The 17,231-nt window shown below is 50.3% G+C and overlaps 1 protein-coding gene across 6 annotated transcripts in view; it reads right to left on the bottom strand.

Moving 5' to 3' along the window:
* LOC135917624 (CUGBP Elav-like family member 2) overlaps nt 1-17,231 on the bottom strand; it is a 562,919-nt gene that overhangs the window by 454,521 nt on the left and 91,167 nt on the right. Inside the window, exon 1 of one of the 6 annotated variants that reach the window (XM_065451190.2) lies at nt 5,673-7,415. The exons of the other annotated variants lie outside the window; for them this stretch is intronic. Coding sequence (XP_065307262.2) covers nt 5,673-5,973 — 301 coding nt within the window. The 5' untranslated portion in view covers nt 5,974-7,415. Of the gene's footprint in view, nt 1-5,672; nt 7,416-17,231 lie in introns of those variants that run through there. 6 annotated transcript variants of the gene reach the window in all.

The following is a 17,231-nucleotide window of genomic DNA, read 5'->3' as shown; positions in this document are numbered from 1 at the left end:
GGTATACATATATAGCGCAACTGTACCAAGTTCCACGAAACGGAGGAGAGAGAGAGAGAGAGAGAGAGAGAGAGAGAGAGAGAGAGGTTCTTCGTGCGTTCGGCTCGTACACATCTTGAGAAAACGAACAGCGTAAACTACGGGTTCACACTGCGCGATTGAAGCTATAGCGCCTAGTAACAACATGAAAAGTATCGAATTAAAAGGACACTGAAGAGCATCATAGTAAAAAAAATAACTTTAAAAAGAATAATGATGAAGGAAAATTTATCTGTATTCTATACCGGAGAAGGGAAGGTTATATTTGCAGAAAGAATGAAGGCCAAAGTTCCTTGACGTGTATGCAATGTGACTTATTGTTATTGCTTGCGTACATATATATGCGCAGGGATTGTTCCAAACCACTCTCAGCTTTCTTTGTGAACACACCTATCGGTTTCGGTCATGCCTTCGGGCTTTTTTCGGTGGCTCCTTAACTGAAAGCACCGAGTTTGACAAAAAAAAAAGGAAAAGTCGCTGACGCTTTAGAAACGATGTCCGGTAAAAAAAAAAAAGGAAAATACATAAAACACCCGTTACTGCAGAAACGACAGAGCTTACTTCCTCACCGATTCCCTTTCCCAAGTGCTCCCCCACTGCGCCCATGCCACAGCCGTTGTCGCGTTTACATGACCGCTATATTACAGCACACGGCATGCCATGTAGAGCTGGAGTGACGACAACCTGACTATACCTCAACTGCGCCGACGCTACATATCTCTTTAAGCACAGCGCAAAGCTTGCGCGCACTTCTAATGCAACGCATTACGCAACTTCTAATGCAACGTATACGCTCTGGCGACTACACACCAGAGCACAGCAATTCACACACACAAAGACACAAACAAAAGGAAAGACAAGAACGCACCCGACGCCGGACAGGTGAAACGAAACCCAAATGCAAGTAGAAAAAAATATAGAACACGACGAAACAGGGCCGCCACGCCTACATCACATGTTGAGCCTGCCTCGGAGACATGTAACGGCGCCGTATATGACTCGATGCCTGCCCTCCCTCCCCCCGCCCATACTCTCGAGGGGCCATTAGCCTAATTGCCGAATCGCGCAGTTCGGTCGGGAACGAAACTTCCCATAAGGCGGGTAAGGCTGTTCCCTAAACCTAGCGAGAGCTGCAACCCCACCCATTCTAAAGAAACGCCACATGGCAGTTCGCGTTCAGCGACTCGAGGCTCGAAACTCAACCGCGGTGCAAACAACGTCCAGTGGCACCGTAATGGATTTCCCTGGGAAATGCCCGCAGGACGAGACAAACGAAGGCGAAACGTGGACATTACTTGAATCACGTGGTTTGCTTTTTTATCCCCGCAAGAAGGAGAAGGCGCTGTTACGCGCTGAGACACGGTGACGCATATATATGCTGAGAGCACACGTCAGAACTAACTCCCCTACAGCCGCACCGCGTCTATTCCTACGAGGAAGCGCGCCACAACGATTGCTAAGGGTATAAAAAATTAAAAGCAATTTCGCGCATTCAATTGAGACGCTCCCCGCCTGGCCGCAAACCTGTGTGAACCGTTGCTACGTTGTTCCTATCGTATATAGTCTCTCCTATCATATGTGGCAGTGCCAATGACGCTGTTTTATCTGCTTGCCCTCCTACCACAGTCTCTACTGGACCCGCGGCACTAGCCTTCTGGCTATGGGTGCTAACAATTCTTGTGCATTTGTTTGGACATTGTGAGCATAACAAAGAAAGAAAGAAAGAAAGGAAGAAAAAGAAAAAGAAAGGAAGAAAGAACGAAAGAAGATACAGCGAGCCCGGTAGCATTAAGACTGACCGGACGTCCCCAGCGTCTGCGGAGGAGCACATCTGAGAAATTGTTCACGAAAGTTACCTGACACGGAAGAAGGGAGGATCGAAAAACGAGAATTAAGAGGGACGACAGAAAAAAAAAATGCAGGGACCACAATCCAAGTCGACGCGTTAATGCGGCGCCTTGTCACACGCGTTCAGATAGCGGGTTGTGGAGGGGGGAGAGGGGGGCGTAAAGAATCAAACACGAAATGCGCATTCGGCTGACTCAATCCGCGAGACCGGAGCGTCACTCGACGTCACCGAATTAGAGGCGCCTGCCTGCGCGCGCACCTTACGACGGCCGCAATGATGAAAGTCGTTGCCGCCGAGTCATCTGAGCTCGGCCCGCGGCATGATTCGGCAATGTTTTTTTTCATCCTGATTTTTTTACGCGAACCGACGACTGCGAAAGGAGGACAAGACCGCAGCGCCGACTCGTGTCGTGTGGAAAAGGTTTTGCCGCAGCGACGTACGCGTCATGTTTTACGTACAGTCGACCAAAAAAGTTTACGGACCACGGGGTCTCAGAAAGTGCTGAATATACGAGCAGCCTATAAAAAGTAGCCAGTAAAACCGCACATCACAATGTTGTTCGCATGTACCAGCAAAGGCTGGAAATGGGAATACCAGGCTGCATTTGGAGGCTGCGGATGTATTCCACTTTTTTGTCAGGTCTCTTGGTCCGTAAACTTTTTTGGTCGACTGTACAACTAGCGTCGCTCATCTTATATACATATTAGAGCATCTTATATGCAAAACATCGTTCACCTCTTCGCTTCCTCGCCGCGTTAGCCTAGTCGTGCTTCCTAAAGAACTGCACGATATACCGCCTCTATATAAGTATATACAGGGTGTCCCACGTAACTTTAAACAAACAGTAAACATATGCAAATGCGACGCAGCTGGACCGAACCGAGGTAACGTCGTGTGCCGTCGCTTGGAGATGATTAAGATTTCTTTGCATCGCGCCTAATTAGATCATTAGCCTTAACTAATCAACTTCTGAGATATTATGATTAGATGGAAAGTGTCAATGAGAGAGAGAGAGAGAGAATGATAAATGAAAGGTAGGGACGTTAACCAGGACTGAGCCCGGTTGGCTACCCTTCACTGGGAAAAGGGAAAGGGGGACGGAAAGATTAAAAGAATAGAAAGTCCACTGGGGATATCCGTCGGTCACACAGTCCGGATCACAGACGCTGACTCCATCAATGTCATGATCAATGACTCAATCAATCAGTGTCAATGAGAAAATTGTGAACACTTCTATGTAGCTCGTATTGAGCAACAGAAAGCTGTGTCGGCAGCTTTTCGTGTTGCTCTACAATTTTCTCATTCACTCTTTCCCACTAATTAAAATATTTGAGAAGTTGATTAATTAAGAGTAACTATCTGATTACGTGGGATGAAAAACAATCTGAGTATCTCCAAGCGACGGCAAAGGACACTACTTTGTTTCTCCGCAGCTACGTGGCATTTGCATATGCTTAAATATTGGCGCATGGTAGTTGGGACACCCTGTATACGTAGAGGCGGTTATTCTCCAAAGCGCACAAAAGATAACTGCGCGACCAGACCGGGAACAAGAAAAGAATACAATGGCCTTATGGGGAATTGGTACTTTTATAGCAAAATCGGAACGGCACCACGCAAGGCGATACACCTAAACAAAGTATAAAGGCGGCACAAACTGAACATAACGGGAAGCACAGCGGCCGAAGGAAACGGACCAGGATGAGTCCGCGGCAATAAAGAGGAGACAAAGCTAAATGTTAATTAGGGGCCAAACGGTCAACCGGGGACCGGGCGTATATATAAAGCAGAAACGGGGCATTATAATTCCTACATAAAGAGACCGGAGGGGGAAAGAAAACGGTCACGAAGTGAGTCGGTCGCGCTTATTTACATTTTTATGCGTCGAGAGCCTCGCGCGAAAGCCGCATCGACCCCGATACGCTGACCGTATAAAGGAGCGGAGGAAAGTAATGAGACTCAAATAAATGATGGAAATAAAAACAACGCAGCGAAAGAACTGAACGAGGCGGCGAAACAATCGCGAGGCCGAGATGAGGACGAGGGGGGGGGGGGGGGGCAGCCGCGCCGGCCAAAGTGGTCACACACACACGCACGCGCCACTGCGGCGCGAACCCAGAGTGCACGCCCCGGGCCCAGCCGCCACCGAGGACGTCTCACTTAAGCATTAAGCCCCCCCGTGGGGGAATAATTACGAGAAGAGGTTGCACACAGCGTGAGTGGCTCGGCCCTGCACTGGCTATTCCAACTATTTCCCTCTCTCTCTCTCTCCGCCCCGCCGGCACTTGCCGCAGGCTCGCCATTATGATCACGGAAAACGAGCCGATACACACACACGCTATATACATGCACACACACACTATATATATATATATATATATATATATATATATATATATATATATATATATATATATATATATATATATATATATATATATATATGTATATATATATCTGGCGGTATAGGCCGATCGCGGAGTGCCCCCCCCCACCCCCACCCCACCCCTTGTTCTCGCGTTCTCGGCCGATGTGCGCCGTTGGAACAATCTCGACAGCCAGAAAAAAAAAAGAAGAGGGGGGGGGGGGGGCGGACGAAACGACGTTAAATATTCTGCGCGATGAAGACTACGACTGCGAGTCGAACGCAGTCTGCGACAGCGTTACACTGTAACAGCATACTCAAACGCGTGTGAACGCGTGCATGCGACAGCAGCGCCAATACCGGAGGCGAGGCCGGCTATCTAACGGAGATACATTTAAGAAATTGAGACGGCACGGAATAACGACAGAAAAAAAAAAGTGGGGGGGGGGAATATATTAGAGACTCGACGGTAGGCGGATGCATGTGTGTGCGCACGCGCAGAGAGCGGAGTTGGACGAATGAGAAGAGGGTGAGATTATGCCGGAAGCTGGAGGCTGAAAGCTTGTGTACATGCTGCCGAAGTTATAACACGCGATCTTTAAAACTTGAAACGTACGTAAAACAAATGCCTGGCAGCATGAGGGCTGATAACACAGGTGGCACCACACGGCAAAACGAGGTCAAATAATTGCGGTATACGCATGCATACTGAACGCTCAGATAGAAAGAAGAAAAAAAAAACATCTGCATTCACTATACTATCTTTATAACACACGTAGCTGCGTTGCACGACTGTTATAAATTCCGTAAACAAATTAAATCTGTGAAAAAAAAATGTACGTCGAACCATTTTGAACTGCTAAACACGCATTTACTCTAACAGAAAGCGCGCACTTTGAAAAGTTTTGCGAGGTGCGGCTGAACAAAAATCTACGGGCACTTTTCTGAGCTAAACTGCGACTGGCGAAAGCCTATCTATGACTCCCTCTGTTGCTGTTGTCCGAACTGTTCTGCGAACGGACGCCGCCGTGGCCGCGAGCGTGGAATGCAATCACAGCCATATGGCTGCGAAGTTTGTCGCCAATGCGCGCGCGCACCCCCACGCGCACGTCCGCGCACCCACTTGCACAGCGCTACTGGCATGGCACCTCCTCTCCTTGCTCCCCTCGCCGGCGGCACCTCCTCTCCTGGCTACACTCGCCGGTGATCACCGCTTTCCTGCGTCCACCACGGACTGCGCCCGGACACTCACGAGTCACTAAAGGCTTACGCATTTAAAGATCAGAAATGGCGTCGCCACCATGCGCCGCTGTTCCCGTCTTTATCTCCGACATCACGGTAACAACGCTATCAGCATACGCCCTGGCAAAATACCCCGAGGGCGCTTCCCATCAACGGCTACTCCGTCGCTCGTCTCACCAGGGGAGCCCGGCGTCGGCCGTGCAGCGCAGGAAGCATCCACCAGGGGCGCTCCGGGCAGTTGCGACGGCGACACCAAAAACGACGGCGGCACGCATCCAGGATACAAGGGCGGCGGCATCGAGCAGACGAAGGGCGTGCGGGCGGCAGCGTACACGGGCGCGCCCTGGTGGTAGCCGCCGGCGTAGCACTGTTCGGGAAGCAGCGAGGGAGGTGCAGCGCCGAAGAGGCCCTTCATCTTGCGCGACTTGGCCTTGTCCAGCTGCGCCATCTTGGACTGGTGGAGACGCTTGCGTCCCATCGCGACCAGACGAAGCTACCGCGCAAGATCAGGTTCGTTGTCACGGGAGGGCTAGAGCACCGCGCCACGGATGCGACGGCGAGTTTCGATCGGGCGACCAGAAGGACAGCAGGAGGACACAGACCGCAGTTCCGAGCAGCCTCAACATCCGACAGTCGGGCAGTTACATCAGCGGCACCACGACACTGGCGACGGCACCGCTTTCCCAAGGACGGGGCTGTTTCTTTCGCAGCGAGGATAACGCACAACGCGGTCACCGATCCCTTGTACTGATCGTGCAAGTGGCGTCTTAACCGTTCACACGACTACTCTGCACGACAAAAGCAACGCGAGGTGTCTCACACGCAATATGTCACGCGTATAGCCGCCGGCGAGCACTCTTAGCAGCACCGATTTCGACGAGCGAAACAGCAGGGACGGCGAACCTTGACGGCACGATTGCAGAGGACACGTTCACAATCAAAAAAAGTCACTGGAACGAAGGTATTACGGCGAAGCGACCGTCCGTCCGTACCAGACGATCGCACACAGACGAGTGAATTCGGAGACCGCTGCAGTTCTCGGAACTGGCAATACGCAAAGTGCAGTCTTCCACGAAACGTCAGCCCGACTAACAATTGCAACGGAATCGCGACCAGGCACACACACACACGCACGTGAAACACAGACGAGGGCACGCAGACCGAGACACGCTGAAACCCACGCTACGCGGCTCCGCGCACTGCTGCAATGTCGTGCGATCGTAGTCATGACGCAGCAGAACGAGGAACGGGGGCGCGATGAAAGCTGATATCATCCGCAAAGAAAGCGCCGCGTCACGCCAGTGCCGTCCCACTATACTGCGCCCGGAAAGGAAGTTAGCGCGACGTTCAAAACCGCAGTTACAGAGAAATCAAATATCGAAGCAGCCAACGATACGCCGCACTATCGAAAACACCGTGGGAAACACGTTCCTGTGCACAGAATTGAAACCAGACATGAAGATCCCTCACGAATTACGGTGCGGGGGAGGGGTTATGTAATAGCGTTTTTTCTGTTTCAACGGTGTTTCGGGGCTGTCTTCCGAGCAGAGCATATGGACGCTGTACGCAGGGGCACAGCAGCAGACGTCACAATTACTTCTTAACGTTGGTGCCGCGTGTCTGAGCCAGACGATAACAGCGGCACAACGACGCTCGAGCCAGCAACGATGGACCAGACAAGGAAAATATAACAAATCGTCACGAAACACCGCAGTAACAGCTCGAGACATGAAGTCCCTCCGGTTCTTCATAGTGCTGTGTGCCGCAGCGCATAGCACAGTTCAGTTCAAACGCTACTGCGACTACATAAGCCCTTGCAAGGAAATTTCAAAATGTTCTCGCCAGTAGTCTACATGTACAGTATGGTTGTTCCTGTATACGTTGTCGCGCCATTTAAGTAAAGCAGCGCACAATTAAGATGTCCAGGGATATTAAGTTTTGGCATGTTTACCTACGCAAGCTCGCTATGGAAAGAAAGAAAAAGAAAGAAAGAAACAAGGTCCCGAGGTCAACTAAACGAATTCACAGTTCGCTACGTTAGGGTAAGGAACAAAAAGACGGATACAGTCAACGCTGCGCGCATGCAAAAGAATGTGAAGCATGGTTACAATTAAGCGGTCAGCTTCAACTGAAGCGCAGAGGCGCCCGAATAAGGACTTCGCGCATAACCACCTACATCGCATCACGGAATGATCACGCGAATGTGCCGACGGCCCTCAACGTTCGAACCCTCCCGCCCTGACCCGTAAAGATGAACGACTCGAGCCAATTACATCTCTCGAGGTCTTCGAGGCGCCAGCCGTGGTGCCCGCTCCATCTGTGTCTTAATCAACGCCAGCTGGACTACATTCTTAGAAATATTCACACCCTTTGGGGCGTATCTTGTCCCACAACGATATTCGTCATCTGTCTTGCCCGCGTTTCCTTTCTTTAACGCTGCGGGCCCGATACTTCCCAGTCACGAACGGCATGCGCGTTATCAGTGTGACGCAGCTTCTCGAAAGGAAAGTAGCGAGCGCCGAGCTTTCAAGAAAGGAAACTCAGGCAAGACAGATGACGATTATTGTTGTGGGACAAGATAAGCCCCAAAGGGTGTAAATATTTCTAAGAGTGTAAATGACTTTGCAGGAGAAGCGGGCGCTGCGATCGGAGCGTACACTCTTAGAAAAGTTTACACCCTTTGGGGCGTATCTTGTCCCACAACAATAATCGTCATCCGTGCTGCCCGCGTTTCCTCTCTTTAACGCTGCGAGCCCGGTACTTTCCAGTCACGAACGGCATGCGCCTTAACAGTGTGACGCAGCATTCTCGACAGGAAAGTAGCGAGCGCAAGAGTTTTCAGGAAAGGAAACGCAAGCAAGGCAGCTGACGATTATTGCTGTGGGACAAATATACGCCCCAAAGGGTGCAACCGTTTTAAGAGTGTATATGAGGCACACAGTTTCCAGCTTCATTTGTATGTAGCCGTTAGCGGCAGAGACCAGGACAAAAAGCAGGCCGTTCATCAGGCGCAACGAGTACGCGAAATGTGATCGCGCTCCAGCGAGTGGCCATCGCGCACAGAAGCTGGGCGCGCAAGGAAAATGAATTACCCACATTTCATCCAGCGCCCTCCCGTGTAGGGTTAAACACTCGCACACGCGCCAAGTTCATCAGTGCCGTCTCTGCGAGCGCCATCTGGCATGCGTCCGCGCAAAGCAGATTAACCGTGATCTCGCCCCGCGGTTAATTTCATCCCTGTCCGCCCCCGGCGCCAGGGCCAGCGGTCCGGCGAGGCTTTGCACGTAATGAGCCACGGCATATAGTCTCGTCCGCTTAGTGAAACAAATGTTGCAACTCCTTTAATTACCGCGCGCGGCCGTACTCGATGCGAGTAAGGACCGAAAGCGTATACGCGACAGAGCTCGTCAAGAAATTTAAACTGGTACTATAGAAAACAGAACACAAAAAACGAAGCCATGCAGAGCTAACGATTGTTCACGAAGGCGGCTTATAACTTACGCCTATTTCTAATTTCCTCGAATTAAGAAAGGGAAGGCGAACTGTCTTTTATTACAATGCCGCACACAAAACGCGAATCTAATAACGTCGTTGCAAACGCAGATTTCACAAATCTCGACCATCGTTATGAAGAGAAAGGTTTTGAAGTATGGCAGCCAGATGCCTGCTAATTCGAAGTGCAACGCAGTGCCGATTATTATTATTATTATTATTATTATTATTATTATTATTATTATTATTATTATTATTATTATTATTAATTTCTTCTAGAGATCAATATCTATGGCTCAGGACAGGCGTTTCCAAAATCTTCTATATTTGAGGCAACTGGTACTATAATTTTCGATCCGGAGTCGCAATTTTTATTGCCTTTCTTGCGTCTACTCTAAGCAAACAAAACCTCGGTCCGCGGTAAGCCTGGTTCATTTGTATCGCAGAAGTGCAATCCACGGATCTAGCTTAAGTTTGCACTTCCACGAGTGTATCTGTGAGGAAGGAACAACAACAGCGGCTTCGCAGAGGCGATTCTTCGATACACCCGAATGAGACCGCCACAACCTGCGGCGCACCACAAGAGAGCTTCGCAGGCATAACAGCGGGATCTACAAACGTCACACCTCGCAACGAGCGATTCGGCGCTCCAAGAAACAGGCGGTGTTGTTCCGGGGACGCAGGCCGCGTAAATCTCCAGCAAAAAAAAAAAAAAGACAAGGCAAAAGCAAAAACGCGATGCCCGGAGCACTTATCCGCGTGTCCCCCGACCACAGAAACACGCGCGCAAAAGCAAGCAGCCGCCCCAACCACACCCTCATCCATCGCCCCATGAATACTGATTCCTTCCTTCCCCACCTCTCATTACGCGCTCCATGTACACAAACAAGCGGAGATATACCTTGCCGTCCGAGAGAGAGAGAGAGAGAGAGAGAGAGAGAGAGAGAACCTTCGCCGGTGAATGTACTACTACGCAGGACTACACCATCGCCCCCCCCCCTCTTCCCTCCCTCTCTCTCTCCACGAGCGAGTAAGGGAAGGGGGCGGGGGTACCGCGTTTCTGGCCATTGTCCATCAACATCCATAAAGCGAAGCCGGCGGCGACTTTGATGGATGGCGGCGGCAAGCAAGCACGCTGGCACACACACACACGCCCCCAAGCGCACATACAGGCGCGCACGGACGCGCACAGACGCACGAAGAAGCCCGACGCGCCTCGGCGGAGTGCAGCGTGGCTATACCCTCGGCCGCCTATACTGGTCAAAAATAAAATAAAAATCCGGATGACACGCAGTTGCGCGCAGTGCTAGTTAGCGGGGATACAACACGGGTAACGAGGTCACGGAGAGAAGCGACCCATGCGAGCGCGAACCGAATTAAAAGACACCCTTTTTAGAGCCACGCCACGGGGCAATGCACCACGCCACATATGAGGCACACATTTCAATCTGGTAAAACGAGAAGACGGGGCACATGTAAAAGGCAGAAGATTACGAAAACGTCTTAAACAGCTAAATTATATGAGATAACTTCAGCTTCGAGTGATAAGTTAGCGTCACATGCTATACTTTAGACCCACCGTGTACGCGCACCTTTAGCCTCTGAGCTACCCTGGTAGGCTACCGTAATTGCTTCAGAACATGCAGGCACCCGGACCACACGCTTCGCATCTCAATTCGCCTTAGTTGCGTTGTTCACCCGCCGGGACGTCACGGCAATAAATAAATGGTAAAATAAGCGATTGCTTAGTTCCGTTTCACGCTGAATGCAATGTCAAGAGATTTACTGCTGTCACTGGCATCTGCTGTTTGTACTCTATGGCTAGCCGCGAAAGTGGTTCGATTTTTTCCTAGCAGATGGCGCCACGGCAGTAGCGTTCGCGGATGCGCTGGCCATGCGGAACGCTGTATCGTCACTACACCATTCACTTTACTACGAGTTTTACTTGGCGAAACCGCGATATGGTTACGGGTACGGCCTTAGTGGGCGGGGGGACACGATATTCATTTCGACCACCCGTGCTCCCTTAACATACACATGAAACGAAGTGCACGGGTTTTGTTGCATACGGCTCCCACAAGAGGGATTCGAACCCGCACCCTCGGGCTTAGCAGCGCAGCGCCACAGCCGCTACTCCCCCACGGTGGTATTGCATTATTAATTCCGTGCTCTATAGCGCGCTGCGCGATTAAGGTGTGATGCAATGCCAAAACACATCTATTGAGAGGAAACTTTAGCACGAGGCTAACTCCCACTCCGCCCATTCAAGTATGTGTAAAATGCAGCAGTGCCGTTATGAGATAACCGCTGCACTGAATTCAATGAAGTTTGTCGCATTCGAGACAAAGTTAAATTCGAGTTACTGTAAGAAACGTGAGTTTGCTTTAGAGCATGAATGTCCTCGCAAGAATTGCAGAAAACCAGTAAGTTCTGTCCTATAAACTGCGTCCGTTAGAGCACCTTAGAGCATCTAAAGAGGACACATTTGATATATGAACTTACAGCTTACGTGTATTTCTTACAATGTTTACTAAATTTTTTGCAAAGGTCATACACATTAATGGTACATTATAGAGCTGTGTATAATACATCAATTTCATCCGCTTTACATGTATTATTAATGCCGTTTACAGAATAGTTATATCGTGTTTCACCGCTTAGCTATAGCGTTGTAAACATGGTCCTTCTGTAGCTTTTAATTTTACCATTTTCAACGAGTTTTGTGAAACATTGACGACTCACGGAAAGCTAGATCCGCTGCCTACAGTAACTAGATTTAAACTTTTTTTCTTTTATTGCAACTTATCTCACCAAATTCATTGCAGTGGTTGCCGAGGAAAACAATTTCGCCGTTCCCATATATTTAGACAGGGGCCCCCGCCCGAGGTGACCGACGGGGCCGACCGCGAAAGCGAAATTTTGGGTTCATATCGTTGGCGCCGCAACCTCTGAGGTACAACGCACACTTTTTCACGCATTCATTTGTGGGTGCTGTCACGTGGAGTTAACAAGCTTTAAAAGCGCCAAAGCCGTCAATGCAATCATTTCGCTACTAACGAATAATCCGTTATACACTGCGGTGACGATCACGGTCACAGTGCCAGCAGCCGTAACTAATAACGTCATCTGAAGGCGCGTATGCCTTCGCTATGTTTTCAGCCTGAAATAAAAACTGTACTTTTTCAAAAAGGCCTGCGTCACGCGCGCCACCTTACGCGCATCGCGAGGTGAAGCCGAACTCCTCCTCCGCAAGGGGAGGCTCATTATAACCTTATTAGCGGAGCTCCTATCCCGCCGATCGTTGACAGCGTAAAACGCTGGGCGACCGAGCGCCTGCTGGCGTGCCGCGTATCTCTACAGCGTGCCCCCCGCGCCGAACGGAGAAGGCAGCCGCAGTTTAGGCCTGATAGCAGCGCTTGGACTAAATTGCGAAGAACATAAGAAGAGAGGAAAAGAAGTAAGAAGAGAAGGAAACGGCGACGGACAAGCGACTCTGATTGGCAGTGTATGATGTGCAGACACCTTTCTATCGGACAAATAGTCGAGGCCTAAGCAAGGCAGAGCAGGTTCGAAAGAGACGGAAAGGCCCGCAATTTAGACAACAGGCGCGCATTTATACACCTGAACACCACTGATAGCCGAAGAGCAGCTACTAGTCGCTAGCTAAGCAACACGTAATCGCTAAACGTTTCGAGAACAAAGTGCCACTCCGCCACGTCTACAGTATAGCTTTTTTTTTTTTTTAGACTAAACATATAATTCTAGATAATCTCCTGTGGCAGATAGCGTAAGTTTACTTCTTGAGCTGGACTGTCCGACAGCGGTGCACATCATTCGCGGGAGAAATCGAAATGCTTAATCGACTCACTCACAAGAAAATCGCCAATTAATTTTTTTAGTTATTTACTTAACGGACACATAGTTTAATTCGCGAATTTTAGCCGGCGAGCTCGCAAGTCATATCCCCTTGGAGCGACTTCTAAGGAACGCGCAGGCTTCGAGATCGGCGCCGCGAAGCGTGCCGTAAAAATGCACCGTCGTTCCATTTTCACGTTTCTTAACGAGCAGCCGTTGTATACATCGAAGCACAAGATTAACTACCGCCCGCGTTTTTTCGTGGCACACTTTGGATATGAACGTCTCGAAACTTGGGTCATCTTGAATGTCCCTCCGAAGTGCATGGCCCTCGCGAACTCGCCGGTTTTAAATTCGTAAACTGCAATGTGTGCCGTAAATTATGCCATTTAACAGTTGACTAGTAAATTATTGGTAATTAGACGATTATGCACTTCGATTTCCCAAGCAAGCAATTTCTGCCTCTGAGTAATACAGCTCAATGACGAAAACTAAACAAATATGTTACAAGCAATATCGAAAAAGAAATTATGTACGGTCCAAGAAAAAAGAACACCCAGTATAACAGATACACAAGCGAATCATGGCCACAAATGCTAGTGGGCTTGGTAAGAACGGCCTGCTGAGGCGCAAGTTTTGCCAGCCAGGTGCGAGAGCGGCGTCGACTTTTCCTGTAAAGCCACCGCAACCCTCTAGCCACAACACGGCGTCACAAAGTCTACTGTGTGCAGGGAACAATACGCCGCGTCCTCGACTCTCCGTCGCAGGAGCCGAGATGAGTTCGACGAACCAGGCCTTGTGACGGAACACGCCACCGCCGACCCTGTCTGCTGTGAGCAAGGGAGTCCCCGAGGGAACGTAGTTGGAAGCCCCTTCCCACGCACCTTTGCTGACGTAAGCACCGAGTTCTGTGAAGACCGCCTGACGTCGGTGGGGACCATGAACCTGTGCGGAAGTGTGTGTGTGTAAGCTCTCCCGCAAAGAGGCGGCTCGTCTACTGGTCGAACGTTTCCCTCACCTAGGGATCGAGGGAGGACCGAGTGTTTATAAACCGCTGTTGTGTGGCTGCTCAGTGTACTTTGTCTCGCAATCATGCTAGACTGATTAACTGCAACGTCCTTATGTAGATACTGTAAATAAGCCCATATTCCTCGTTCTATATGAGAAGCAGTCCTTCCCTTCAACAACATCCTCAGCGTGGATAAGTTGGACGACGGCATGGGCCAGCTACCTTCTAATTCATGCGCGACTCCAATCTTGACAACGGGTTACGAGCGGTGGGATTGACCTCCCAATCCTTACAGCCTTTATAAGCCGCGCAGCCAGTGGGGTCAGCGAGCGCCGGACGAATAATAATAATAATAATATTTGGGGTTTTACGTGCCAAAACCACTTTCTGATTATGAGGCACGCCGTAGTGGAGGACTCCGGAAATTTTGACCACCTGGGGTTCTTTAACGTGCACCTAAATCTAAGCACACGGGTGTTTTCGCATTTCGCCCCCATCGAAATGCGGCCGCCGTGGCCGGGATTCGATCCCGCGACCTTGTGCTCAGCAGCCCAACACCATAGCCACTGAGCAACCACGGCGGGTTAGCGCCGGACGAAAGTTACAGCACCAATAAAGACCTGCCGGCAGGCTAGTTGCTTTGAGAAGACCATGCAGTGCGCACGTTTATACAGCGAGGAGAACGGACCAACTAGAACACAAGACAGAGCTCGGCCCCGTCACCGTTCCTTTCGTACTTATACAGTCGGCTGTCCATGCGCGCCTAGCACGCAACAAACCCAATACAGCACCGAACTAACGTACGCTATTCCACTATACAGAGTCGCTGTACCGTACCAAACAACGGTACGCACAAAAGATGCCCTGAATTTACACACAACATACACGTCCAGTAAGCCTTCACGATAGAATGACAAAAAAAGTGATGCGCCGTTTGGGACAGCCATTACATGCGTTTATTTCTCTCCCTCTCTCGTTCTCTTTCTCTGAGCACAACCCAAGCCAGACAGCTCTGCAACCACGACGTTGCAATATAGTTCGCGTACAGTATATAAAATGCCAGGGGCACACAAAACCAGCACAGAGAAAAAAAAAAACACAACGTTAGCTGGGTCGCAAAGTGTACTCCCAAAGAGTTGCCGGGACTCGCTTATCGGTTCGCTTTCTACCGCCTTTAATCCAAGTTCGGTGAATAAGGAGAAAAGAAAAAGAGGGGGGCGGGATGCACGCTCGAATTCTCCGCCGGCTACATAGATTAGACCAGCGGAGAACCCCGAGAGCCAGATGCCATAAACGTGAGACCCGGAGCTACCTCAGACAACCGGAAGGCAAAGAAATCGGGAGTTTTAAGAACTAAGAATAAGCGAGCAGTAACGTTTAGTACAAAACTTTCGGGAATGAAACTTACGTGAAGCGTCGATACCCTCTTTCCTATCGCTTCTTCGCCTGTTTCTGCCCTTAAAGAGGGCATACCAGCTCTCGCTTGAAACTTCATATGAAATAATAAAAAGAAAAACACGAAGAAATTTTGTTCGGGAAAGAAGTACCCAGTATGTGGCAAGAAAAGAGCAATTCGCAATGCGCCACGAACAACACCGTACGCCGCGTCGTGCTGAAGGAAGAAAGAACTCGCCCGGGAAAGAAGAAAGCGCGTCAACTCTGGAACTTCTTATACAGTCTGTTTAAAGTCTCGGGCCAAACATTTTATAGAGAGTTTTAGAAACAGCTTCCCCGGGCGACTTCGTGCCCTCAAGATGCCACTGTCACGCTGGCGTTCTTTTGTACTCATTTTGCAGTGATTCGTATACCTTTTGCTCCCTTTTATGCGCCCAGCAGACCGCAAAACCCTAACGTTCGGTCGACTGCTTCTACATTGAACTATTAAGCGGCTTTAAAAGTTGTGCACATAAATTTAGCAGACGCGAACTACCCTGGTTTTGTTATGGTGTTATTATTATTATTGTTGTTGTTACATGAGAACTCAACGCGAGTTTGGACGTCGAACAAGTTCCACGTCGCTGATAACACCCCTGAAGTACGCTATCCCTAAAACCCTATATGCTGTTGACAACAGACTTCAAAGTGAAATAGGGAGTGAAATAGGGAGTGAAATGGGGAGTGAAATGGGGAGTGAAACTAAAGGAGCCGCACGAGGGAAAGGAAGGCAAAACTGGAAAGAGCGGAGGAATGCGTCAAAGGAAGATAACGGGGAGTCCCTGCCGCTTACACGTATAAAGAACGACGCGGAACGCGCCCGAGACACGGCACCTCCAGAGAGAACAGCGAGCAGGCGAAGAACAACACATTCCTCCGCCGAGGCTGCAGTCTCGAGTAAAAGCTGAACATGCAACGCGAGAAAGAATCACGCGGGGAGAAAGCAAAGCGCGAGAAGAAGATGAAGAGCGACGGAAGAGGAATCGCCAACACACTGAGGAGATAACAGCCCGGAGAGGGCGGAACGAAGACGACGAGGAAAGCGCTTCGGGAACACCGCGAACAAAGCGCTCGCTCCCCACGGCACTGACTAGAGGCAGCCGTGCCGATAAGAAACAAAAGGGGAAAGCAAACGGGGCGTTCCTTTCGCTCAGCTTCCCCAGTAGGGAAATAAGGAGCACAGCGAATGGGCAAAATGAAAGAAAGAAACGCGCGAATCACACCAGACGAGTGAACAAGGGAGGAGGGGGGGGGGCGGAGAAATGCCACCTACATGCATGTACACACAGAAATGGAAAGCCCAGCCAACTAGCACGAGCTCCGCAGCGGCCTAGCGCTACGCTACCCCTCGATCTACGTCAGGGGAAAAAAACTAAAGGCGCGATCCGCAAGGGACGACGTCGGCGGGAATCGCCCAGAGGGATCAAAAAGAAGCTTCGGCGCGGGCGGAGCAAATATATACGCGAGCATTAAGCGAAGGCCTTCCGTCGTAAGCAAGTTACAAGCCTCGCACGCCCGATCTTGCTTCGGGAAGAGTATATAGGGAAATAAGGAACCGCGCTCGAAGAAAAAATGAAGGGGATAAAGAGGAAGGCGGGGAAAGAGGGGCAAGTTGGCAGCAATCGCCAAACACACACACACAAGGGAGGACGCGGGGAGAACCAGAGGCAGCGTAAATAAATACGGGCGGCCAACGACACCCCAGGCACCACCGGCACCACAAGGAAAACCAGCAGAAACAGCGCGCCACCAACCGACACAACCAGCAACCGAGAAACGGTAGGGAAGCATGGGGGGGGGGGGGGTAGCATCGGGATGCGCCCACGAGGGAGCCGCGCGCGCCGCTCAAGGGGCGCTGGACGCCGCCAAGAGAAGCGACGACAATGGACGAAGAAAACGGGGTAAAACGGGAGAGAAGGGACGCGAGGAGGCGCAACAAGGGTTGG

This window comes from Dermacentor albipictus, chromosome 10 (genome assembly GCF_038994185.2).
Source record: "Dermacentor albipictus isolate Rhodes 1998 colony chromosome 10, USDA_Dalb.pri_finalv2, whole genome shotgun sequence".
NCBI lineage: Eukaryota > Metazoa > Arthropoda > Arachnida > Ixodida > Ixodidae > Dermacentor > Dermacentor albipictus.
Note: the sequence above shows the minus strand (reverse complement) of the source record. Positions and strands in the feature narration are given on the sequence as shown.